At 34.6% G+C, this 25,868-nt stretch overlaps 1 protein-coding gene across 1 annotated transcript in view; it reads right to left on the bottom strand.

The window, feature by feature from the left end:
* BBS9 (Bardet-Biedl syndrome 9) overlaps positions 1 to 25,868 on the bottom strand; it is a gene marked incomplete at its 3' end in the record, with an annotated part of 69,411 nt that overhangs the window by 10,139 nt on the left and 33,404 nt on the right. Inside the window, exons 8-14 of the mRNA XM_010073167.1 lie at positions 25,356 to 25,485; positions 11,071 to 11,252; positions 7,648 to 7,724; positions 6,156 to 6,209; positions 4,795 to 4,897; positions 3,960 to 4,064; positions 2,202 to 2,216 (exon numbers count right to left, since the gene is read on the bottom strand). Coding sequence (XP_010071469.1) covers positions 2,202 to 2,216; positions 3,960 to 4,064; positions 4,795 to 4,897; positions 6,156 to 6,209; positions 7,648 to 7,724; positions 11,071 to 11,252; positions 25,356 to 25,485 — 666 coding nt within the window. The remainder of the gene's footprint in view (positions 1 to 2,201; positions 2,217 to 3,959; positions 4,065 to 4,794; positions 4,898 to 6,155; positions 6,210 to 7,647; positions 7,725 to 11,070; positions 11,253 to 25,355; positions 25,486 to 25,868) is intronic.

Genomic DNA, 25,868 nt, shown 5'->3' with positions numbered 1-25,868 from the left:
CTTTTGGCTGGCTAATAATACCTCCAAGTAACTGTTCTGCAGCAGCTGTTAAAAAACAAAATCAGTCTAAAATGAGAAGAAAGCCAAAGACAGGTCCTCAAAACTAGGCTATCCCTGGGTTCCAAAGAAAATTCCTGAAAAAATACTTGACAATAAACCCATGACCTTTCAGAATGATTCACTCAACTGTATCTTCATCATCTGATGGGAAAATTAAAATCTTTCCTTGATGACAGCATAACACAAACATCTTACTACTGAACTTAGATATGGAGGCTTATCAAAAGGAAGATGTTAGTGACAAAACTAGCCAAAAAGATTTTGAGACATTTTTGTATTTAAAACAAGATGATTTTCTTCATGTTTCAAACCAGCTTTTCCTAGATAGTCTGCTCTTACTCTGCCTCATCATAAACCTAATTTTTCAATATTTTAGACAAAGGTCAAATCATAAGTAAATCAAATAGTATCTGGCTTTGGGAGGAGACTAGAATTGTGATACATTGCACGATATACAATTTTAACACGGAATAATGAAAAAATGTGAAAAAAATTCAGATTCTCTTCTAGCCTGAAACATTACAGAAATTTTGTAACATTATCTTATCAGTTACTACTAACTATTAGAAGACATACTATGCACTTACCTGGTAAAAGTAATAAAAGTTACATGCACTGTAGTTACGATTTTGCTTCCAAATTATTCATGCATTCATCTTCATTATGTTTGAAACATAACATTGATGTACTTGATAAAAAAATCAAAGCTCAGATCTCTAATTTAGCATGTTAAATATACAGAGGATATGCCTTTTCTGGTACTCATGACCTTGAATTCAACTAGCCCAGTGCACCTGACAATAACCCAAATAAATTTTGTCCCAGATAATTCTACAAAGCTTACTCTGCTCCACAATATCCTCTTCACCATTTGTTTTTCATCTTGAGCAGAAATTTCTTAAAACAAAATCTGAATCTTCATGTTTAGAATGTTACTTTTACAAATTATATAATTTTTATATAGTTTATTTATATATTTACTCTATTTTTTTATAATTTTTCAAATTACTTTGTATAGCAGAAATCTGTCACATGGTGACAGCTATTCTTGCCCAGAGTAGTATTTTACTGAGATGGTTCAAGCATCTATTTCCTGTATGGTACCTCAAGGTCCCCTGAAATATCCAGAAACCAGAAAAGGAAGGGAGCCATTAACATAGTTATCTACTTTTTTACTTCATTTAGTATGCTCACAAGAGCATAAGTATTGAAAAAAAAAAAGACTCAAATATACATACATACATCTATATGTATAAATTCTGTTAAGGAAAACTGCAAAACTAAAAATACCCTTTCAGTTGATCTCTAAATCGATGACAAGCAACTTCCCCCCCCCCCCCCCCAAAAAAAAAAAAAGTGAGTTAATTGGTACTTAATATGTATTTTTAAAGTTAGTAAGATATATCCTACCAGGATTGTATCTTTTCAGCACATGTACAGAACTACATGGCAAAATTTCCCTTCTCTCTTTTTAGTTTATCTCTACATAAGCTAACTTTCTAGTCCTCCTTTTGTCTTTTAATTGTACCTTTTTGCAAGTATCATATCTAGCACAATCACAGCTCAGTTTTGTACTGCTGCCACTCTCAGTTAGAAAGCAGCTGTTTAGCCTTGAATAAGATGTTTCCAACAGGAATTGGAATGAAGAGAGGGTAAGTGACATCATCCTCAGAACTACTCACTCCAAACAGCATAGCATTAGCTACAAACCCTTAATATATGTTTCAGTTGCACAAAAAAAAAAAGGTACACTTGAGATAAGTTCTTGCTGAAACTTGAAAAAAACAGCTAAAAATATGGTAAAGAAAGAACATACAATTGTGTTTTCCATTTCCAATCTCAATGCACAAAGCACTTAATACTTGACAAAATTCCTATGTTATATATGACGAAGTACAATTTATTTCACCAAGAAATGCCCTTGCTACTTTCTATTTTCCCCAGGAGTAATTGCCTTATATCTAAGTCCTGTTTACTTTCAGTTTTCTCAAATATTCACACTTTCATAGCATCAAAACAAGGATAATAAGAACTTATAGAAATAATAGGCAAAATAACAGCTCCCTTCCAAATCTGCTGCATTCAGCACACACTGTGACTCATTAAATGATTCAAACTTTGCATTTTTTCCATTCACTCACCTTCAGGATTGAGCTCTACCATATAACCAGCACAAGGACAAAAGAAAAGAAAAAAAAATACATAAGATGTTACTCAAATAAGAAAAAAAGAAAATGTAATAAGTTTAAAAGAACTTAAGCCGCATTTGTTAAGTGGACAATACATAAAGACATAATACTAGCCAAAAAACAGACACGAGACCACATTCATCAATAGTGCAATCCCATCCAACTGACTGACTCATTAACTTTCAGCTGTATGAACCCCACAGAGATGCACTCAAGACTGATTTGGCCACAAATATGGGTGTCTTAAAAAACAAAAGAGGAAAAAGTCTCTATTTAGATAAAATGAAGTCACAAAGGCACTTTTAGTTTACTAGTATACTACACTTAAGGATTTGATTGCCTTGGACAAGTAACATTAGTATCTGTATGTAATAACAGAATTAGCCCAGCTTAATAATTTAAATAATTACCCAAAAATTTAGGAAGCTCTTAATTATGGTCCTTAATGCTAGAATCTAGAAGAACTCTAAATAAAAGGTAAGTTTTTAAAATTTATTCTACATTTCCCTAATTCTGTTAGATGGCATGTCTTCTGGGGATTTTTTTTTAATTGCACACAAACAACCAAACATTCTTAAGATACAATATTTCTTTACTTCCGTAATCAAAAGGCTTGCAAAATCCAATCTAATATCTAAAATAAAAGCATAAGTTTAACTAGTACCACCTGATAGAAGTAATATATTCATTTGTTAAGAACAAGTTCAGTTTTGTCTAGAAATAATTCAATCATCGCACAGCCTAAACTATCATCAAAAACACAATGGTTCAAGCGAGAAGTGAAGTGAATACTTAAATAAAAGTGTCTACACAGGATAAGGTACTCCAGACCACCACCCGTCACAGAAGCCCTAACTCCACATGCTTTTCTTTCATGTCAGTCTAATCTGTGTTACCCTTCCCTTTGTGCTGGCACAGCTCTGTGTTTGCACAGTGAACAAAATTGGTAAATCTGACTGAGAAATAACTGTTGATTGTGTAAGCATAACAGGGGAGGAGGCGCAGGAGCAAAGCCAAGCAGCAAGAAATGAAGAACAGACAGCTTAAGCTTGTTTACGCTGCATTTAACTTAACATGGAAGCCCTGCCTAAATACAGTTTCTCAGTAGCCTGACACATTCCCAAGGCTGTGAGCAGAAAACTAAGCTCATCAGTCTTCAGTTATGGATAGCATACATGAACTTACATATTTTATCACTAGGATCATTAGGGCATTATGAAACAGAACGACTTAGTTTCTATTCCTTTGGGATAGTTTATTTGTTTAGAATGAACATGTCCAACTGTTAAAAGCAAAGCAAGGAATAATCACTGCCAATGCTTACTCAAAACTCCTCCTCTGTGGGGAGGCAGTTCTTGTCACATTTGCCGGCAGCCCAGAAGGCTGAATAGTCATAAAGATGTAATTAATTTCTCGCTCGAAGAGGCAGTCTGTTAAAAGGGCAGAAAAGAAGCAAATTCACAGGACAGGGTGGGAAAGCTTGTGCAGCTGCTTCCTGAGCAACAAGCAAGATTTTACCTCTGTAAGACTAATTATATAACTTAATGATGTTACATAAAGTATTAACTGAAACTGAAGACCAGACTCTGATACACATTATTTCTTTAATTATTGCTGACATCAATATATTTAAAATGCACATTGATATGAAATATGTAAAGAAAAATACTTCAAAAAAGGCAAATTAATTTGAAATCTCCAGTGGCTTACCTGTTGGTGTATAATATGAAACTATACAATTTCCTTCCAGTTCTGATGGAGAACAATTCCTCTTCAAGAAGACAGACAGGACCACAGTTTCAGCTGAATCTGCCTCTAAAAACAATACAAATTTAAATCAAGTAATAAGAGCATCCAAACAAAAGTAACATGTTTTCTAGCACTTTGGGAAATACTCTACTAAATTATGATAGCCGTTTCCATAAGTCCACCTTTATCAAATCACTGGACATGTTTGTTTGTTTGGTTTTTTTAAATCCACAGATTGTAGAAGGCAAAGTAGTCTCTCGAACTTATAACTATTTTTAAGCATAACCAATAAAACAATTCAGCAACTGAACACAAAGAATAACAAAATAAATACAGTTTTATATTGTGATTTTAATATTTTACAAAGCCATCAGCCCTTTGCTCCCATCATGTGTTGAGAAAACATTGGGTTTTTTGTATTTTGCTTTCTGTCCCTGCTTTTATCTCAGCAGTGCCATTTCTACACAGACAGAATTGCCAGCAAAACAAAATGCCCCAAAAATACCACAGAATAACTGATATTTTTTTTCCCTCCATCATGAAGCTGCCACCCTGCCTCTCCTCACCTGCCATGCATCATACCAGAACCAAGGTAGCAACTCCATTCCTTTCTACTTTGTCTTCCTCCATCAAGCAGTATCCAGGTGCAGCAGAGTGCAGGCAAGGCAAATTTGTAATTGCTTTAACTGCAGTATATCTGCAAAAATGCATTCGATGGAGGCTGGGCTATACCTTTCAAACATCCTGAGAAAAAGTAATATGATACAATAGCTGTAATGGTACTACAATAATTTACCCAAATCATCAAAGCTGAACTGGTCGCAGGTCACTGCTAATGGAGCTTGTACACATACTGCCAGGTTTGGTTGCTGTGCAGTCACTCTGCTCTGTATCGTTATCTAAAGTGGCATACAGAAGTATTTAAAGGAAGCAACAAATTAATCCCTGTATAGCATAAAACAAACATAACCGTCAAAAAAGGTATGAAAAACCCACAAAGAGCAATTCAGCAACTATGTTTAAGAACTTCAGATTTCAACTTCAAAACCAATATTTTCCAATTCTTATTTACTTACAGCCGATAATGGAACACACTAACTTGAAAGGCAACAAAAAAATGGAGGGCATTTCCCATGTTCTTTGTAATTTTAACCCAAGACAAACTAATGCTAAAGTGTTACTTAGAATGTTAATATTTTGCAAGTGTCATGAGCATTTGTTCTAATGTAAATAAAAATAAAGTGTTGCTTCTTTTAGGTGACTAAAGTAAAAAACCAAAAAGATTAAAAACAAAGCTAACCAAATAAATTATTTCCTTTGAGTGCAAAGAGCGATGTATAGTCTTCTGAATAACTTCAGAGTCAAGTTCTATTAGACTTATTTATCATTTTAACATTTAAAAATGTAGAGAAAGATGCTGGACCAAGTACAACTAAACCATGCCAGTGTAAGGGAATCTGGTTCAATAAATAGTCCAGTTACCCTCTAAACCTTGCACTAAACACAGAGGGAGAACTTGCAAGGTTCTCAATTATAAGGCTCCATTGATACTCCCAGAAGATCCCTTCAAACTCAGAAATGAAAATCACAATCTTTTTCAGGCAATACTGAGGAGAAACTAATCTTGCACATGCGTGCATGCACACACCCACTTTCTTTAGAATCGGTTACAGGCAACAATCCTCATGGAGAACTGCAATTATGTGAATTTTTAAATTAGATTTTCCCAGCATTTTTTTCACTAGCAAAAGCTACGACAGTCTGTTTACAATAGAAAGCCTATTTTTGTTTATTGACAACTAAAAAGGCAGCTGAAGATAAACTTCAAATTTTGAGTAGCCAAACATTTATTACATTTGAAAAGTGTTAGAAAAATTATTTTTATAACTTCAAAGATGACACAATTCCATCCTAATAATGTTTGTGTGTCTGTTTCTTGATAAGCCTGTCAAAAATAAAACTCCAATCATTTTCCAACTTCAGCAGATGACTTGGTAGAATGACACCTTGTCATACTAAGGAGAAAAAGAGTTAATTATATATTGCATTTCAAATTTTACTCATTTTCATGATCTAAGTGAAATACACAGAAAGTGACAGGTTTGTTAAAATTTGCCATCGCTATTTGAATGCTACTGTTTGAGTTAGGCACAGTACCTTTACTGTGACTGATGGTACTGCCTCTGCTTCTACCTCACTGTCAATGGCTTTCTGTGAAGAAAGAGATGAAAACAGAGGAAATTGAGTATTACACATGAATGAATGAACACAATGAATGCAATACTACTTTCCTACCATCAACTTGGTAAACACAGAATTAACAGTAAAGGACTCATCAAAACAGATTCAAATACAGAAAATACATTTTGAGTTCCTTCTGAAAATGTAAAGCCTCTCTTTGAAATTGCCTGCAAAAAGAATATCAAAAGGTCATGAATGTGGTATATACAAGAAACTAAGACATATATACAAATATTTGAAACTGGTTTGTTTGGCACACTACTTTCCACTGCATATTTATTTAAATTCTGCCAATATATTATATACACACTATCATATAAATATATTTTGAACCTCAACAGTAAATCATAGCAGGCATCTTGCTACTCCTGCTAATTTTTATTTCAATAGGCAATTCTATCCAATTCAAAATTCATCTTGAACTTGCAGTCTACTTTATTATCTTATTTTACGCTAATATTTCATTTTGCAACAGGTCACTCCCTACATTTTAAGGAAATGTTCCCGTTTGTTTAAAACTATTTAAAGAAACACTTCACTTCTAATACAATATCAAATTCATGACTTGAACTTATACCTTCTCATGATAAAAGAGTAAATTAAGAACAATCTCATGTCCTCTACTTCCCCTCCTTTTCAACTCAATATGCCAATATAAGGTCCACGTCTACAAAGTCTCTTAGAAGTAAGGAAGTTGGTAGGCTCTCTAGGTTCTAGAAATAGGACTTTCATTCATATATTGTGCACCTTTTTTCAGTTAAAAAAACGTAGCTACTTTCATACCATTTTTTAAACAGTAAGTAGCCCTGAAAATCATTTTTGCATAAATTAGTGGCCAGAAATTACTATAGATGTTCTAGTGCAATGATTATGTTCTGAAATGTTAAGGTGAAAAGTTTTAAGACATAATATAAGCTCTCCTGTATCTTAATTTGAATTAATTTTTATAAATTACGTATGTATAGAAGATGAATAAACTAATTAGGCTGCAAGAACACAGAATATTGAATGATGCCTTGCCAGTGAAAGATTATTTCTTACCATGCATCTTTGAGTGCTTCATGTATTCTATTTTTAAAAGATCCACACAGTGACACTTCTGTTTCCCCCAAATTATTAACTGCACACCATTTGCAAATTCTCCCCACTACAAATTTACTCCAGATCTTAAGTTCTTCGTTCACTTACATTTGCTTAATCAAGCATCTAAAGGTCCCCAGACAGAAGATACTAAATATTGTTAATTATTAACAAAAGTGCATTTTAATTGATGGAAAACTGGGGGCTATGCAGAAGCTCAGTCCCACAAATATAAACACGTACTAATCACATTTTGTGATCAACCATTATCTACTCATGTACAAAACCAATGTTTTCAGTGCAATTTCCTCTTTACGCAGGCACATACAGATTCTGCATCCAAACTGGGCGAAACTTCTGCTGTGACAATTAGATCTCTGTGTTTTTCAGATTTGGGCAAAATATCTGAAACAAAGAGAAAAAGTAAATCAGCTCTCCTTTAACAAACATGCAGCTACATTTCTAAAAATAATACAGTTTCAACAGCATCAAGTTTCATATTGACATCATTATACCTAGCAGTGTAAAGGAAAAAAATAAAATGCATATGATTTTTGACTGAAGAAGCTTCCTGATTTTATAAGACTTCTACAGACAGCCTAAACCTGGATCTCATTCTGGATTTCTGATTTACAAGTGAAAAAGGATTTAGATGCATTCTGTAATAAGATTTTATGCCTACTATCCATGATCTCCAGAGACTAAAGAATTTTTAAACTTTTGTCCTCACACGCATATACTAATACGCTTATAACAAACAACTATCTCCAAAATACACACAGCACATCCCATGGCACTTGCATCTAAATAATTTGATAATGATTATGAACATAATGATACAGAAAGATTCTGTGCCTAATAGTGTAGAATTAAACATATTTTGGAAGTTCCTCTGTGTATAAAGGCATACGGAAATTTCATGTACAGAATGTTATATGGGCTTGGTTACAATACACAACCTGATGATTTCCAGGACTGTCAACATAGAAGGAAAAAAATGCTACAAACTCATTTATGATATAAAACCTTATGCAGGTTCACATATGTAAAAAAAGTTGTGAGGATTAAAAGCTAGGCACTTAAATACCATGAGGAATTACATAATCTCCTCTTAAGAAGTCCAACTCTAAGGTATTTGCGGTTTTCTGAAAAGCACTTTTATTTTTTCGTACTAAATATATTGGAAAAAGAGAAACCCAAATAAGAAATGTATAGTTCCTAAAGTAACAAACAGTAAAGACTTAATGTAAACGGGAAATTAATGTATTAATTGAATAACTGAGAGCATGAGCACATTCAGAAAGCTGCAAGAATTTTATTACACACAGGGTCCTGAAAACAACCCAGAACTAGCAGGCAGCACATTGGCTCTTTCTAACAAGAGGGTGAAGGGAAAAGATTTTGATGAAGAAGGAAAATAAGTTCTCGTTTTCTTGTGCTCAAATAAAAATGCCTCCCTTTACTGCAAGGAAAAAAAAAGCAAAACCAAACCACATTCCTCCAACACCACCTACCAAAGCAGCTTAGGCCTGTTTCATACTAGCACAGTTGCACACAACTGGTTCTGCCAATTACACATAGCTCAGCACAATCCATTCCGCTTGTACAGATAAAAAAATATCTTCCCTTTCTATCCCTTCTTAACCGTTTCTCTTCAGGTTGCTTCTTCAAGCAAACTGTGATGCAACTTCTGTCATACAGTCATTTTAGCATTAGAAATAGGACAGAGATCACAAGCAAAGTTTACATGTAAGTATCAGCTTTTTGCTCCTACTAAACTGAGACAAAACACCTATGTTTAATCACTCATGCCATCCAGACCAATGTAAGTAACATTAGATTTAAGTTAGCATAACAGTTAAGATTTTAAAATATTTAATCAGTTTATAATGTAAATCCTTATTCTTCAAAATGTATAAAACAGTTTAAGTTCAACAGTTTAATGGTCAGCACTGGACAGAAATATAAGACATCTTTGGAAATAACTATTCTAAGTTTTTTTTTTAATATGATGACCTAATGCTAAATACCTTCCATGTTCGGAAGTCAAAATGAAACAAAGAAAGATTATTTCCATATAAGGGTAGATATTTTCAAAACAGCACAACCTTACTGCACAAATGTGAATCCAAAAGACAGGAAAGTCAAGGGCTCATTTCAAAGATCATGCTTAGGAGTAACTTAATAGTGACCAGCATCCAAAAGTGGTTTGTATTCAACCAGACACGATTAGCAGTTATTTTAAGACTTTAGCTAAAGTTCTAAGAAAAAAAGCCAAAATTAAACAAAGCCAAAAAATCTGAAACTGAAAGGCATTCTTCTTAAGTAAAATCTTTTGTTGTAAAAAAGGTTTTGTCACAAGTTCTACATCCAGTTAAAGCCAAACACAACATCATTAGAGCATCTCTCCACAACGAAAAGAGCATTCATAAAAACTCATCTGAAAACACCACTGGAGCATCTTAGATCAGATGAGAAAGATTGAGGAAGAAAAATTAAGAGGAAGAAGGAATGGGAAAAAGACTAAAAATATACATAGCAAACTTGTCAGTTAAACCATGACAGTTATAAAGTTATAAAGGATAGCTATGTTTCCTTCCTCTCGCTCTAGATCTTCCACATTATATGTGAAAACCAACAGAAGTTGATTCACTTCAACTCGATGTATTCCTTCCATCATGCTTTTCTTTCCTTTGTTTATGATAGCCAGACAAAATTGTCAAATATTTATGAAGAAGGGCTGTGGCAAAAATCAATGGAATTTACCCACATCTATATGTTTAAACAATCAATTACTGGATTTATAAAATTAAAAAACCTATATTAATCTATCACAATAACAAAGTCATATGCGATTACAAAAATCAAGCTCATAACTGCAGATAAATAGTTTCTTATTTTCTAGGGATTCCAACTGTGAGCTTTTTCACTCTCTTTCACACAGAAAGCCACAACTATTTCTTTCATGCATTTTATGAACATGCTAACTATCATCAGGAAAAGATTTTAATTGGTTCTTTCTATTTGTCTAAGATTTTTCCAAAGTTTCCTGTAAAATCACGTGCTTCCAATTCCCTATATGTCAGATACACTGTTTAAAAATTCAGTTATGAAAACAAACAAAGGATCTCTGTAGAAATTAATGTGCCCTTACTTGAACAAAAACAATGCAAGTTATTAGCAATGTATGTAAATTCCAGAGTTTATCATGATCAGTTATTTGGGCTTTGATATCCCTCACTACATTCTTCAAATACAATCGCATTTTAAAGAAGTTAAAGCAACATAAAACTTGCTTTAATGAAAGTCATTCTTTGTTAATTGCATGACTAAAGCAGCCATTTGTCATAATAAAGCAGAATTTGGCAATACTTTTGTTCTTTCTGAAGGCTAAGTATATCAGAGTGTTGCTGTGAAATTCCTTAAGTTTTCTTGCCTCTGGGTAGTACATGCACTGTCAGTTTTTCCTCTAAACCCTTGCCCTAGTGAGAGTTACCTGCAACCTGACATAAATATCTTGAAAGTTCCGATAGCCATTATAAAAATACAAAGAAAAACTCTATATCCAAGGACCTTACAGTCTAGAATTTTGTTTGTATATTTTTTTATTAAAATCTAAACTTTATTAAATATTATGTTACCTACTGAAATATAATTATGGGTAAAGTATGGAAATAAAATATTTTAAAGTCCTAAAAAGAAAGCTACGTGATTAAAAGTATATACAACTATAGAAAAGGGAGAAGCATACCTTGTGTTTTTGAAGCCTCCTTGATGATTTTCTGAAGCTCTTTCATTTCAGCATCGAATTCTTCATAGTTTATTTCTCTAGAATCAACTTTAGGAGCCTGGAAGATTGAAGGATCAGTTCCAAGGTAGGAACACTGAAGATGTCCATTGTCACTCAGAGTGACTATAACACCCTTCAAGTCTCTGCATAAAAAAAAAAAAAAAAGGAAGAATCACAGAAGCAACAGCATTTAATTTATGCTGCTTCTACTGTTCCATCTACAAATACAAGAGAACTTCCTGTTTTTAATGAGATCCTTTAACCAAAAGAAAACAACGTTTATTCTTCAGTTCAGATGTGTTTATTAATATTATTCCTACTTATTGCAACCACACTTAAGAACAAATCTGTGCCAGATAGTTGACTAAAACATCACCCAAGTATCTCAGAATCCATATAATCAAGAGAGGTAAAGGAAAGGATCAGAACAAGCTGAGTAGACAGCACAGTTCTAACCTTTTTTATTCACAAATTGTTACTTAATTTTTTTTGAAGTATGGATATTTAGGTTGGTATGCAGGAAGAGTAATTAACTAAACAGAACACCAACTAAGGGAAGAGAAAGGATGCATTAGAAGAAATCACTAATGGATGGAACATGTCCACAGTGAAGACAGCAGTAGGTCTTTGATGGTATCAGTAGTTCCCCTAATCCATTCTTTGGCTGCTACTGCAGCTACTGTGCTGGGTGAAACCCTGGCTGGCTCGAAACCCTGGCTGGCTCTTCCCTGCAGGGTCTTTCTGAAAGGAAGCCACATGGATCGAGAACATTCCCCTTACACTGCTCTGGATCAATACACACGAGTGTTTTATTAGCTACACTATAGTCTCTTTTCTCTTGAGGGAACATGACTTCTTTGAACTTACTCCTACAAAAATCTCACTCATTTTGCTTATCTGATCATGTACCATGCAAAGGCAAGATTTAGGAAAGTATTTAACGAATTATGAGACAACAGGGAGAACTGCCAACATTTTACTTAACTTGAAGGTTATTCCTGAACAGAATAGGAACTGAACAGTAAAGAAAGATTAGCATAGATGTTAACAGCACAAGTTAGGAGAAAACTAACTTTCATTTTATTTTTTAAAATGCTTACTCTTAATTTAATTAATAGCTTGTAATTATTTTCATAATCATGAGGTGATACATTTATGCCAATAATCTGCTCTTATTCCATGCTTAGAATACCTTATAGCAGCAAAGACAGTTCAAATTTAATTCTTAGATATAAATCTTAATTTTGATAAGAAAGCCTAATGCACTATCCCACTAATTAAACCCACGTAAAACATTACATTCATAAGTGTTCAAACTACAATTCATAAAGAATTAACAAAAAACTCTATATGCTGATACATTTCAAGCATCTCCTCTAGTACAATCCTCATTAAAAATCAGGTAGCTATATAAAAAAATAGAATTCTCTCTAGTTTCCTATCTTGTCTTGTAGCATGGCTCCAGTACACACATATAGGAAACCTCAATCCAAAATTTACCAAAGTAATAGTAATTATGAAGGCAAACAGGTGTCACAGACTAATTTCAATAACTGACAGTTCAATAGGACAGTCCAAAATGCCTTTTTACAGAACGCTAAGGCCACAATCCCAGTGTTGGTTTCACAACTGCAATCAAATACTCTGTAAAAACTATGCTGTAACTGAAACATGAAACATATACAAACACAAACAAGCCTTTTGGAGTAATATTACCTTGTTAAATGTGTCCACAAATTTGTACATAAATAGAAACAATAAGAAAAATATGGGTAACCAGTTATAACATATGATTTATAATACATTAATTTCTCTCTTGGAATGTTTGTCAGCCAGTCAAGATTGCTTTATTTTCTCAAGCTTTTATAACAGAGGTTAAAGATAGCAGAGGGAGGGGGAGCATAATTAACAGTTTTAGAGTAGTTTCCCCACAACTACTGCACTCGTACAATATCCCTGCAAATACCATTACTTCATTTGGCACATTTTGCACACAGTCTGGACTTTCAATTACTTGTTAAATTTCTTTTATTGTAAGCTATTTTTTTATTATATATATCACACAATATTCAAAGTAATAGCAAATCTAAGGGGACACTTTAAGAGTGAGGAACTCAAAGTATGAAACAAATTATTCTGGTATCTAAAATAACTTTACAGTACAAAGCAACTCCTACACACATATGGTAATAATTTGAAAAGCTATGTTTTACTGGATTCTGGGTAATAATAATGGCATATGCTTTTTGTAGATCTTCTCTCACTAAACAAATTGCTCACAGCATAATTCTTGAAGAAATTAAAATGCTTTGCATGTTTCCAGTTATATAATACCAAACTGATAACTCAAACGATTGATTTAGAAGTTGAGTTTTGAGTTCTACTCGAATGACACAAGCTAAGCCCTGGACAACTCTTAGGACAAGGTCTGGTTACTGACACCATTTACAGCTTTAATTATTTATATTTATAATAGCAGATAAAACTTCTACCTCAATTTCAGAAGTAGTCTTAATTGATATTACTCATACCAATCATTTTAGAAAACAAGATGCTCTGCAATACTACTTTCAGTCCCTTATTGAGAATGTATTATTTATAAGCTACTGAATTAGGAAACTAATTCTTGAATTGTGCTCAAGCATTTTGAATCTAATTCTCTCCTCACTTGATCATCCTCTGAAGTAATTATATGCAAGAGCACAACTACAATAGCACTTTTTAGTTTAGTGCTTTTGAAAACCTAAATAGTTTAAAGTTTCACTACCATTTCAACGTCATTATAGCTGTAACCGTATGACGTATTTGATAAAATGCTGAAGGAAGAGCAGACTAGGAGTAAAAAACTATAAGAATTTTCTAACATGAACTAATGGAAGCAAAAGTCGAAAGCCCATCTTACTTTTATTAAACACGCACTCCAAAATCAGACCTTCAGCTGAATATTTAAGGTGGGACACAGTGCCAGCTACCACCAATTTGTAACTGCTTTTAGGTGCCTGTGGAGCACCCTCAGGCACCTTTGAAAACCCCTTCCTCATTAAAAACATCTTTTTTTCAACTTTACACCAAAACTAATATTTATGTGTGTAAGACTTCGCCATTCTGCTATTACACATGAAAACAGAATCTGTTTGCTCTCAGAAAATAAAATTCTTTTAAGGTTATTTCTATTATGTATTTAACATCGTCTGCACACTCTGCAGAGGACATGCAAACATATAATGTAAATACAGTGTTCAATTATAATATATTAAATATCGTTAAGTGGTAAATAATTTGTGTTGTTGCTTTACAGAAAGGCATTCTTCATCTTTTCCATTTATGTGATGGTTTACAATTGCTGATCTTAACAGAATACCAGACACAAATCTAGTATAAAAATTATGAAATACAAGTAAGAGGAAGAGGGAAATGAAATATGATTTCACCTTGATAATGAGTGCAAAAGCACTTCAACAAAGAGTAGTTATGACTAGAACAACAATAGGTCAACGCCTATCCCCTCTTATAAGCACTGAAAATCTGCTGAGAGTCAGAACTGAATAACACCTGAATTTGGCCACCCTGTTACCATTCTGAATGCCAGAAGGATTCTCCAGCTTCCAGGTCTTATTTTCACTTGCTACTTGGGAGTAAAGACATTTTCACTAGCACCTTTACTTGGTGACACCACACAGCAAAAAAGCAGCCTCATGACAAACTCAGACAACTCTTTACCTTGGGTAGTTTTCCCTTTGAAATTACTCTTTGCCTAAATGACCAAACGCCATCCAGCGAGACAATAAAAAGGATCACCTTCCACCAAACAACAAAATGAAAAAAACAATGGAAAAGAATTGGTTTTACTTTTACCGTCAAGTTAAAAACAAACATTACTCACAAAAGTTTGGGGCAGGGGGTCTTTTCTGCCAGACCACTAGTGCCACCTGCGGGGCAGCACAAAAAGGCTTGCAAGGACAAGACATACCTAAAAGTTACCATATCACATTAAATGAAGCACGTTTGGTTTTTTTGTTTTGTTTTTTTGTTTTTTTGGTTTTTTTTATCAGGGTTAGTATAATAGCTTGACAGTTTAAATGTAAGGGAATCTTAACAAGTTAAGATTTAACAAAGCATGAAGAGGGACAGACATCCGTGTATGACATCATCTTCTGGTTCCTCCAGGCAGGGAACACACATACTGCTACAGGCAAGCTAGACATGCGATTTAAGCTCACGCTACAGATGACATATAAAATTAATTTTTATCTGAAGGATTAAGCAACTTAGTTTCTTGTTGTTTTAAATATCAAAACAAAACTATTTCATAAGTAGTAAAGGTTTTATTCAAAATTAAAGTAGCCAGCTATGCAAAATGCAGATTTAAATTAAAATTAGTATTTGTCACAAAGTAGAATAAAAACAGGATTAAAAACAGGATATTCATAGTGATGACATGGGCCTCCAGGAATATATGATTTGCTTTAGGAAAGAAAAAAAAAAAAAAAAAAAAGAAAAAAAAAAGTAAAGAGCTCTGAAGTGTAATATATTCAAGGAAAAGTTCAGAAATTCCACTTTGCTTTTCTTATGATCACAGTTCCATATCTAAGACACTTATTGGCATTATCTGAATTGAAAATGAATGTGGGGACTGATAAGGAAACCTGATTACTAAAAATAAGGGTGCAGCCTCCAAATAAGAAGAAACTGAAGAAATTACATTATTATTTCATTTATGACAGTACCAGTGTCAGTACTAAGGAAGAAATTAAGACCAACTGTGACACACCTAAAACATCTCCATGCTTCGCTCCCTCTGAGAGCTACTCAAGCAGTACGTAATTCTTCATTTGCACCTCTTTCACCTGAAGTCTAAAATCTGTTTCAAGGCCAGACTCCCTCACTGGCAGACAGGTATACAGCAGGTTCCAAAGGCTCAAAGGCTATACACCAAAAGGCAGCAGCTATGGCATCACGAATACACAATCTGGAGGGCCTCAAAAGTTTATCCTTCATCTAAACCTTCTCTTCTCCCACTTCAGAACAGTGGTTAGAGTTCATTTCACTCCAGGCAAGCTGGAGAGGCCCCTAGCACCTCTGCTTCCAGCCATAAAGAGATGCAAGGTGCTATACGGATAAAATCGACACTCTAGTAAGTTTATTGTTTAGATAAAACTTATTCTTAATGGTTGGCTTTATATAAACTAATACTAGACAGTACACCAGGAAAATTAGACTACTCACAGACTACAAAGAGGCTAACAATAACCACTACGTGCCTTTACTACAGATTTATTCTGAAATACTTACATAACTTTAAATAAAAACACTAAATGCAAATTAATTTCCACTTCTTTCTCCTCACAGTTTGACAGTGATGTGCCTGCAAGCTTCAAAATTCACCAGCATTTCAGGCAGGAAAAAGTGCATACACTATTACTTGTAACAAAACCCATCATTGTCCCTTCACTCTTGTAAAGAGCAAAGCTGGTGTTTAAAAGCATCTCTGGTACTTTGCACTGCTAGCTGGCTCTCATCCCCATAGCTTAACATCCACATCCTACCTGCTGGTCCTCATACAAAAAAACGTCTTTCATGTTAATAGCATAATAATCAAGACCTTCAAAATCAACAGCCTTAGACTGTCCAGAATTGTTTTTCAAACAAGATGTCCAGCACTTCCACGGGCAGAGCAAGTGTCATAATACATCCATAAACTCCAGCCTACTGCTCAAAACCCAACTCCAAGACTGAGTTCAGAACCCAATACAGTTATATTCTACTCTATCACAACGTGAACAGGCACAGAGAAATTGCAGGTTAGTCAAAAAAAAAAAAAAGCCATTTGTTTAAAAGTAAGTATTTTACTTTAAATACTAGAGGGGAAGTTACTTGCTTTCTTGTTCTTGAGCAGTTAAAATTTCCACTTTCAAGGCTTTCTCTAGAACCATGAGGGTAGGAATATTTTAAGTGTTATTCTAAGTTGAACCCCTTACAAAACCATATGACTGTAAAAAGTAGGCTTTTTCAAAAAGCAAATAAGTGACATGCAATAAAACTAGGAGAACCAGCAATACGGGCATGTGCTTAACATCATACAGTAAATATTGCCATCTCTTGACAATTCAGTGGCAATTTAGTGACAAAAAACAAATGCAACCTTTTTTTTTTTCTTAAAACCATTTCTTTAAAATACAACTATATTTAAGTAGAAAGATCCTAGAATTCTCTGCACTTAATTTCTCAGATCAGGCAACATTCTTACAGAATACTCAAATAAAAATTTATATATATACACACACATGTATATAGCTGAACAGTTCATACCGTGCGTCATAACTGGCATTGCTTCTTTTACAGTACTACTATACAGAAAAAGGAAAGATCTTTCAACAAACTATAAAGTTTGATTCCTGCAGTTTTCTTTCCATAAAACCATGTAATAAGTGCTAAGTTTTGCTAGTTTTATATGTAAGTTTTGCCATTTTTATACAGTGATTCTTTAACAGTTGTGGTAGCTGTGGTGATGTCAGTTATAATAAGGAATAACAGATGGGCTGGAATGAAGAACAAAGTATTTTCAAGCATCTGGATAGCTAAGAAATTAAATTAGAATGGTTTTATTTTCACTCCACCCACTATTACCCTCTATGTGATTGCACTTTTACACCTTATATACTTAATTCAACTACAATATTTCTTCATACTTTTTCCGGATAAATTCAGTTCCGGTTGCCTTTCTGCTGTTTGGAGAGCCCACCTACACAAAGTACATTCACCTAACCACCCAATGTACTATGATTCTGTGCCAGAGAAGAAGTTTTAATTTGAAGTTCATATTTGGACCAGGCCACTATTTTCTCACTTGGAAACTGATAGCAGATTTTAGTTTTCTTTAAAAAGTACTGGAAGCTAAAACTACATAAAGCACATTTTCAACCAATGGCTATACACCAGCATTCTTAACTCAAATATTTTGACTCGCGTACCTCATTTAAATTAAACTGATCAGTCTGTTGGGCTACATATGAGTTCAAATCTGGGAATTAATCCTGTGTCAAAACAAAGAATTTGAACATCAGCTTATGTTCTCTTCTTTACGAAGACAGGTTGCTGAATCAGAGACTTTAGATAAAAACTCCTTCAGATAAAGTACCATGCAGTTATAAGCATATGAACTACGTCACACTCAAGCTACTACTCATATACAGAAGACAAGTCTTGGTTCTATGAAGCCAGTGAACAACAGTCTTCAGGAACTTTATATCTCATTAGACGAATCAGTATACAAACCACACATTTCTCACTAGCCATTCTAATATTATGAAATACTAATAAATCAGAAAACCCAAAAGGAGTATTGTATTAAACATTTTCCTAGAAGGCAAAAAAGTTATTCTCTCCATGGATATATGCTCCAATAATTGTAAAATTCTTAATTGCTTGGTGCCGAGGTAAAGATGGGATTGTTTTTAAATGCAAAAAACACAATAAATGCCTCTTTCAGTATTGTGTTCCCCTTCAAAACTCAAACTGACTAGCAATCCTGAAGTCCAGCAGCACATATCACGTGGCTTATGCTTGAAGTGCACTGGAGATGGAATAAGGACAACCTCTACCACAGTCACCAGAGCAATACTTCCCAGCCTTGCAATCAAGCTGCAGACTAATGGGGAGAGACTGGGCAGGAAGAGAGTACTGAATACACAGTAAGCTACTAAGCCATAAAAACCACCCAACCCTTCCTCACATTCTTTTGAGCCTAGAGTTAAAGTATCAGGAATTTTTTTGCAGGCATTCATTGTTGCTCATATGATCCTCAAATAGCCAAGGCAAACAATAACACTGACAGTTCAAGGGTGGCACATCAGACCACCAAGCCAAAAATACCCTCCCACTGTGATCTGTAAGTATCCTTAAGTGGTCATCTCTGGTTACAAAGAATGAATGCCACATGCCTGTAGTAGTACATGGCAAAACAGAAAAGTCAAACACAGGTAGCAAGAAATCACTACCTTTAAGCAAAACAGGCTGGAAATTTCCTGGTACATCTTTTTACACTGGTCATCTGTTATGCAACTTACACGTGCATTTATTAGAAAAGATACAAGAAAAAAGGAAAGAGGCAAGTAGGAGTAAAATGAAAACTCAGCACAAAGCAAGAGACTATTGCTGCAGTAAATCAGAAGTCACTGTCTCCAAAACCAACTTGTAAGTATTTAAAAATATTGTAAAATACTCTCTTGTAATGCACCTGTGTAACCGTAACACAAGTGGGGATTTTCAAAATGACAGGAAAGTGAAGTAGCCATGGCTATCAGCACCACATAGAATACAAATATTCAAATATTAACATGATCACATACAAAATTAATTTTCTGAAGTAACCTTCATTAGCCAAAGATTCTTGGCTTTTCATTATTCTGCAAGGGGACGTACTTACACAAGAACATCAGAAATTCCAGGCCTACTGAATTACTTTGTCTTACAAGTAGTAGGCAAATAGAACACTACTACAGCATCTTAAGTCAGTAACCTTGAAGTGATTCAGTAAGCTGCAGTATTTCCTCATCTCAGCCTACACAATGCAACTTTGAATTTATTACTTTAAGTCTCACAGTAAAATCCATAATAAAATATGTAACTGCACAAGTCAAAACATGAACATGAATAGCCTATGGGTAGCTTGCTTTAACAGCTGGCTGATAAATACATTACTAAGTTATATAGTCTTAATGAGCTGGTGGTTCACAACAGTGATGTCAGGAGTTCAAGCATGACCCTTATAGCCAAGACTGCAGTGGTCATACTTGGAGGAGCAATAACAAAAAATTACCTAAGTATATCTCAGATACCATAGCCAGCTCTAGTGCTAGCAATTAGCAGAAAAAAAAAAAAAATCACTTGATTGTAAACTAAGCAAAACAGAATCAGTGGGGAAGACATGAAACCCTGTGATATTTTTATGGGATTATTCCTCAGTATAAGTATAGGCAGACCTGAAGTTCATAAAGAGCTGAAATGTGGATAAAGCTTACTAAGTAACCCAACTTGCCACCTTGAACATATAAAGTCTACTTTTATTTTCTGCTTCTTGTATAGAGAAGAAAATTATTTTTTTCCCCATCTCAAGTAATGAAAATCTATTTACTAGCTTAACTCAAGCTGAAAAGTTCAGTTCTGGAAATTTAATATTTTAAGAAACTCATAAATTCTCATTCTTTAAAGGTGATAAATTACTTCTGCACAAAAAAACCTTTCCAGACTGCTTTATGTTTCCTCTTCAGAAAAAATGCTGTTCCATTACTAAGTAAAATGATATTTATCTGTCAAATAAATGAAAGTGAAAGCAAATATTGTAGTAACGTTCACCAACTTGTCCACATCTGTCAACTCCTCGTAATAAAAAGAACTTCACATTTTACAAGGCATACATGTCATTTTGTGGTTTATTTGCTTCAAGAAACTTTCTTCCATGAAGAACAGTCCTTCTGCTCACAGATACAGTAGTACATATAAATACTCACAATAGAAAGTTGGTTCCCATATTCTAATTCCCAGATGTAGCTCCCAAAAGCAAGGGGCACCACATGTGCAAAGCATACAAATACCTATAGACAAGCACTACAGGTGGCTCTGAAGTTTTTTCTTTTGGGTATTTCTAACCAAATTCCAATGTGGTAGAAGGTGAAAATGTCCTTCATTTAAACACTAAGTTCACTGATAAACTGATGCCTAAAGTAGTACGAGTCCCCAGGAGATTAAATAGGGAAGGAAGAAATATTTTTCCCACAATACATCCGCTAAACCTTGGTTTACTGTTAGAACTATGCCTGCTGATAAATTCCACATGAAATCAAATTTTGGTTTTTTTACTATATAGATACCACCAGACTTCATTTCTTGATGGATAGGTGAAAGCACAAAGAACTAAACTTAGGGACATCATGAAATACTGGCTTGAAAAAAAGAAGTATTTGAGAAAGTCTGCAGTTTATTTCAGTTTAAAAGAAAAAAGTTAGGCTAACTTTTAGCATTCACAGGCTTATCAGATATGACTTGAAGGATGTGTACAAACAAAACCAAGTAACAAAATTAAGACTCGAACTTCAAAAATGTTCAGAAGAAACAAAGTCCCCAAAGGAAAGGCTTCACGCTTTCCTACTACAAAAACAGGCTTGTAACTTGGAAGTGATCAGAACAGAAATCCCTTTAATGCTCTATGTGTTTTTAGCTCAACTCACAGTGGCATTTCAGATGTTTGTGATGGAAACATCCCTGAGGCTAGCAACACGAGATATTTTGCTTCGGACTAAATGCACCTTAACATAATGTTCTAGTTTCAGGCCAGCTGGGTCAGAGTAATACTTAGTGCAATCAATCAGCCATTAAAACATGGTACTCTTAGGAGCAGCTCTGCCAACCGAGTCAGCGTCAAATAAATAGAAAAGTAGCTAAGTATTTTAATCTACTCCAAGGACCTTTTATGGTCAAGCATATGGAGACAGGATAGCTCAGGCACAGAAAAACAAATACGACTTGTGATGGGCCCTTAAAAACTTTCTGCTCCTTTCTGAACAAGTTATTTCAGATGATTCAGACAAACACAACCCACCGTTTCGGTGGGAGAGTATTAAGTCACTTGCCTTTACAGGCTCAAATCTCTGCCAATAGGAAAAAAATTATTTTCATATGAGGTGCTTTAGCCTAGGAACTACATTCTTATGGGCTTGCTCCCCACACAATTACCTGAATTATGAGGGGGGTGGAAGAGAGAGAGAAAAAAAAATACCTAACACATTTCAAGAAGCATCAAAAAGTGACAAAATCATAGAACTGATCATCATTAAGAAGAAATTTTTCACTGTGCGGGTGGTGAGGCAGTGGCCCAGGTTGCCCAGAGAAGCTGTGGATGCCCCATCCCTGGAGGGGTTCAAGGCCAGGCTGGATGAGGCTTTGAGCAACCTGGGCTAGTGGGAGGTGTCCCTGCCTATGGCAGGGGGTTGGAACTCGATGATCTTTAAGGCTCCTTCCAACCCAAACCATTCTGTGATTCTATGATTCTATCTATGAACGTAAGAGATACTGCTCATTAAATTTCCTTTGCAAAGGAGATGTGGAGGCACAAGAAAGGTCTTAGAAAAGAGGCCTCTGATGAAACAGAAAAATGGAAAATAAAGGGCAAGAAAAAAGGGAATGGACTTTAAAGTCAATGCTAAGAAGATATTTATATTATTATGGTGGATACCAAGCAAACGCTGCTGCTCACAATTACCATTTCAACACTGAAAATTTGAGGGAAGTAGGAATGCTTGTAATTCCTTTATGTAACTTCCCAGATTTCAGCTGTTCTAACTGCAGCATATGGACAGTTTCCCTTCAAACCCCTCTAGAAAGGTTTTTTAAAATTGGTTTGTTTCAGTTTTTTTAAATCAACTCAGGCAGAACACTAAACCATTTTCTTCAAGAGTTTCAGCTTCAGTGAGAATGCTTTTGCAGGGCCATAACTTTAAGGATGGCAATGCAGGGCATGCAAAAATGTAACTGTTTAAGCAGGGTTATCAATGGGAAGATGACTTTACGCTGAGACAAAGTCCTAAAGAGTTTAAATTAATACAAATTGTCAATGGAAGTGTTTATACCTCTGAAGCAACCCAGGCAGTGTTAAGCATGTATCCCTTGATATTAAAATAATGTCATAAACATAACTACTATACATTAACAGAACCAGAATATAAGCTTCCAACAAAATAAGAGACAAACCGCTATAACAATGATTAGAACTGAACTTCCAGTTCAGTGATCATAGTCACAGACATCTTCAGACAAAACCCAGAATAAGATAAACCCTAAAATGTTTGCCTGTAATACAACTTTCTTATCACAAGCTTTTATAAGAAACTTTCAATTTCCTGACAGAGAACATTCAGGTTTCAACAGAAGGCAAAAAAATTTAGTTCAGCAGCTGAAAAGTACAATAGTTCTAGAGTGCAGAGACACCTCACCAAAAATGCGATAAGTAACCACTTAGCTTTGATTCTATTTTTCCTTGCACAGTTCTGCAAATGTGATGGAAATCAACCAGTTTATGCCAGAATTTAATGCCAAATGTTGTAGTGTGTTATAATCATTATTTACATACTGGTATTGCAATAGGGAACTAATGCATTTCACATTATTGTAAGAGGAAAAATCAGTTCATAAAGAATAAGGAGGGGCAGACACTAGAAACTCAAGTTACTTAGCTAGAATTCTCCAAAGCACTTGAACAGTTGATATTAGAAGTAGACTATCAAATTATAGAATAAAAGTATATGACTGCCTTTATGAGGCAATTACTACCCCTGCCCCAAGAGATTTACACTAAATAGTTTCTAATAATGCATTTCTTATCCAGCAAGCCAGAGCCACACATTAGAAGTAGGAGACACTATGCCAACAAGGAAATACAGATGAACATACATGATCTGTGGAGACAACTGCTTTCAGAACGCTCCATTTACTTTGTAAGCATTATTGCAATAAAAGTGGAAAGGATGTGAAAGTAATTAATTGACATACGTCATATTTAAGGCACTTCAACCTCTCAGCAGTGTAGGATTAACAACTCTATGCCTATTAAAGTACTTAATATTACTTATGTTACAGTAGTGCCCAGAGGCCCCAAGACTGAGGCCTCTCTTGAGTGGAGTATTAGAAAATCATTATCACATTGACTCACAAAGAATTCCCTTTCAAATTATTAAAAAAAAAAAAAGAAGTATGTTTTGTTTAAGCCAAGTTGCTACCTCTTTAAGCTTTACTACAGTTTTTGCTGTTTAGCTCATCTTTATTTTTAAAGTCAAAAAGAAGTACAAGCACACCACATATTTTTAAACAGAAAGACAGAAGCATAGCTCTGAAACACACTCCTCCCTGCCTTAGAGGCCATTGGGTCTAGACACACAGATGTTCCTTAATTTATCAGCACCTGTATAAAGAGGTCTGTAAAACTAGATTGCTGTCCCTCCACCCTCTAGAGAACAAAATCCCAAATCAAACCCTAGCATTACCAGGTCTGTGGGAATTCTGAATCTAACCAGCAAAATTATCTGGGAAAAATTAGTAGGCTCTCAAAATTCTCACTGAGATCAAACTATTGAGTGTTAAAGTTCACATGGAACAGGCAAAATCTGCATAAACTTCTTAGAGGCATTACTGAAACAGATGGTTCAATAATACAAGTTTCCAAACAAATAATTGTACATACAAATGTTAGTCCAATCTGCTGTTGTAGAAATCAATGTCTTTTTCAAATTTTTTTCTGACACAAGTATTTTTTCCAAACTTCAAAAGCTGTCATATCGTGCATAATTAACTTTTGGTTTTTATTAACTGGCCCACCGAGACTATTCATTATATTTTACTTGTAAGACGTGTTGGATGAGAGTCAGCACAACTTTATGCAGAGAGTCTAAAAAAAATTTAAATTCTAATTTCAAAAAATCATCAGGAAACCATTAGTACCAAACAAAACACAAACATCCCTCAGATTACTCTGCACAACTCAGTAAAGCTAGTTACTCAGTTGTTGCATTTTCATCTGTTATGAGATAAAACATACAACATGATCAATGATTCAACAGTCCAGTGCATATTGGCACAGCAACCACAAGCCTGCTGGAGTTCAGAAGTAATATACCTGGACTTCTGCAGTAGAAGGACACTACCATCAATCCCCTGCCCAACCAGTTTTCCCCTGACCTGTCTTATGCGTATTTTACAAAAAGTTTTGGTCCGTTGCAGAGCAATCCTGAACAATTTAATCAGTTCCTTAATTTCAACAGTTTAACATTGAGGTTGAATAATCTGTTCCAACAAATCATCTCTGGAATTCATATGCTCCTAAATGCTCAATCAAGAACAGATTTGCAGTGAGATTCCCTATCTTCCTGCCTCACAGAAGGATCTTACCAGATTGTAAAGCTTCACTTTTTATTCTCTTAAAGAAGAAACTACTCGACTGGAGGTATGAGACCCCAGGCTCTACCTTCACTCAAGAAAAACAGGAAATCTAAAGCACAGTACATCAATTCTGCTATTCTTCTAGAATTAACAGTATGCCCATAAATGAAATGAAAATTTTAAAAAACAAACACTTGGGACTTTCCTTTTACAATTCACCTCATTTTGTTACATAACTCAGAATTGTTTGTTAGGATCTATAAGCAAATTTTACAACTGAAAATCAATCCGAAAAAAGTGAACTTTAATAAGTTACTTACTGTAAATGTGCTACTTTTACTGATACAGGAATGTGGGGAAGTTGAGTGGCCCATTTCAGTGTAACATCTTGATAAACATTCAACATTTTACTGTGGTTTCCAAGTAGAGTGTTTATTGTTCCTTCTTTCACTGTTAAAGACATAAAACCAGTTGTAGGATGAAAGATTTTCAAAAGCTAGTACTTTTCTTTGAGGCTTATAGGATTACACGATTTTTTTTTTTCCTTTTAGGCCATTGCTTGTTATAAATTAATTTAGTATAATTAAAGTGTCAAAAGTTATGAACGTTACATTGACAATAACCATGGATATATGTGGATACCAATTATGGATACCAATTTCAATTGCATACTACACATGCCGCAAGTTTCCAAGGTTCTAGCCAGCCGTGTTTGGTAATTTAAAACATGACTAACAAAGACTCATAATTGCCATGTTAGCATGCCAGGATAAATATGACAAAATACACATAGGTTAAATACCAGCTATGTATACTCTTCATTAATTCACTGA

The sequence above is a fragment of the Pterocles gutturalis genome, unplaced genomic scaffold (assembly GCF_000699245.1).
Source record: "Pterocles gutturalis isolate BGI_N339 unplaced genomic scaffold, ASM69924v1 scaffold5392, whole genome shotgun sequence".
NCBI classification, from domain to species: domain Eukaryota; kingdom Metazoa; phylum Chordata; class Aves; order Pterocliformes; family Pteroclidae; genus Pterocles; species Pterocles gutturalis.
This window is presented reverse-complemented; position numbering and strand designations above follow the sequence as displayed.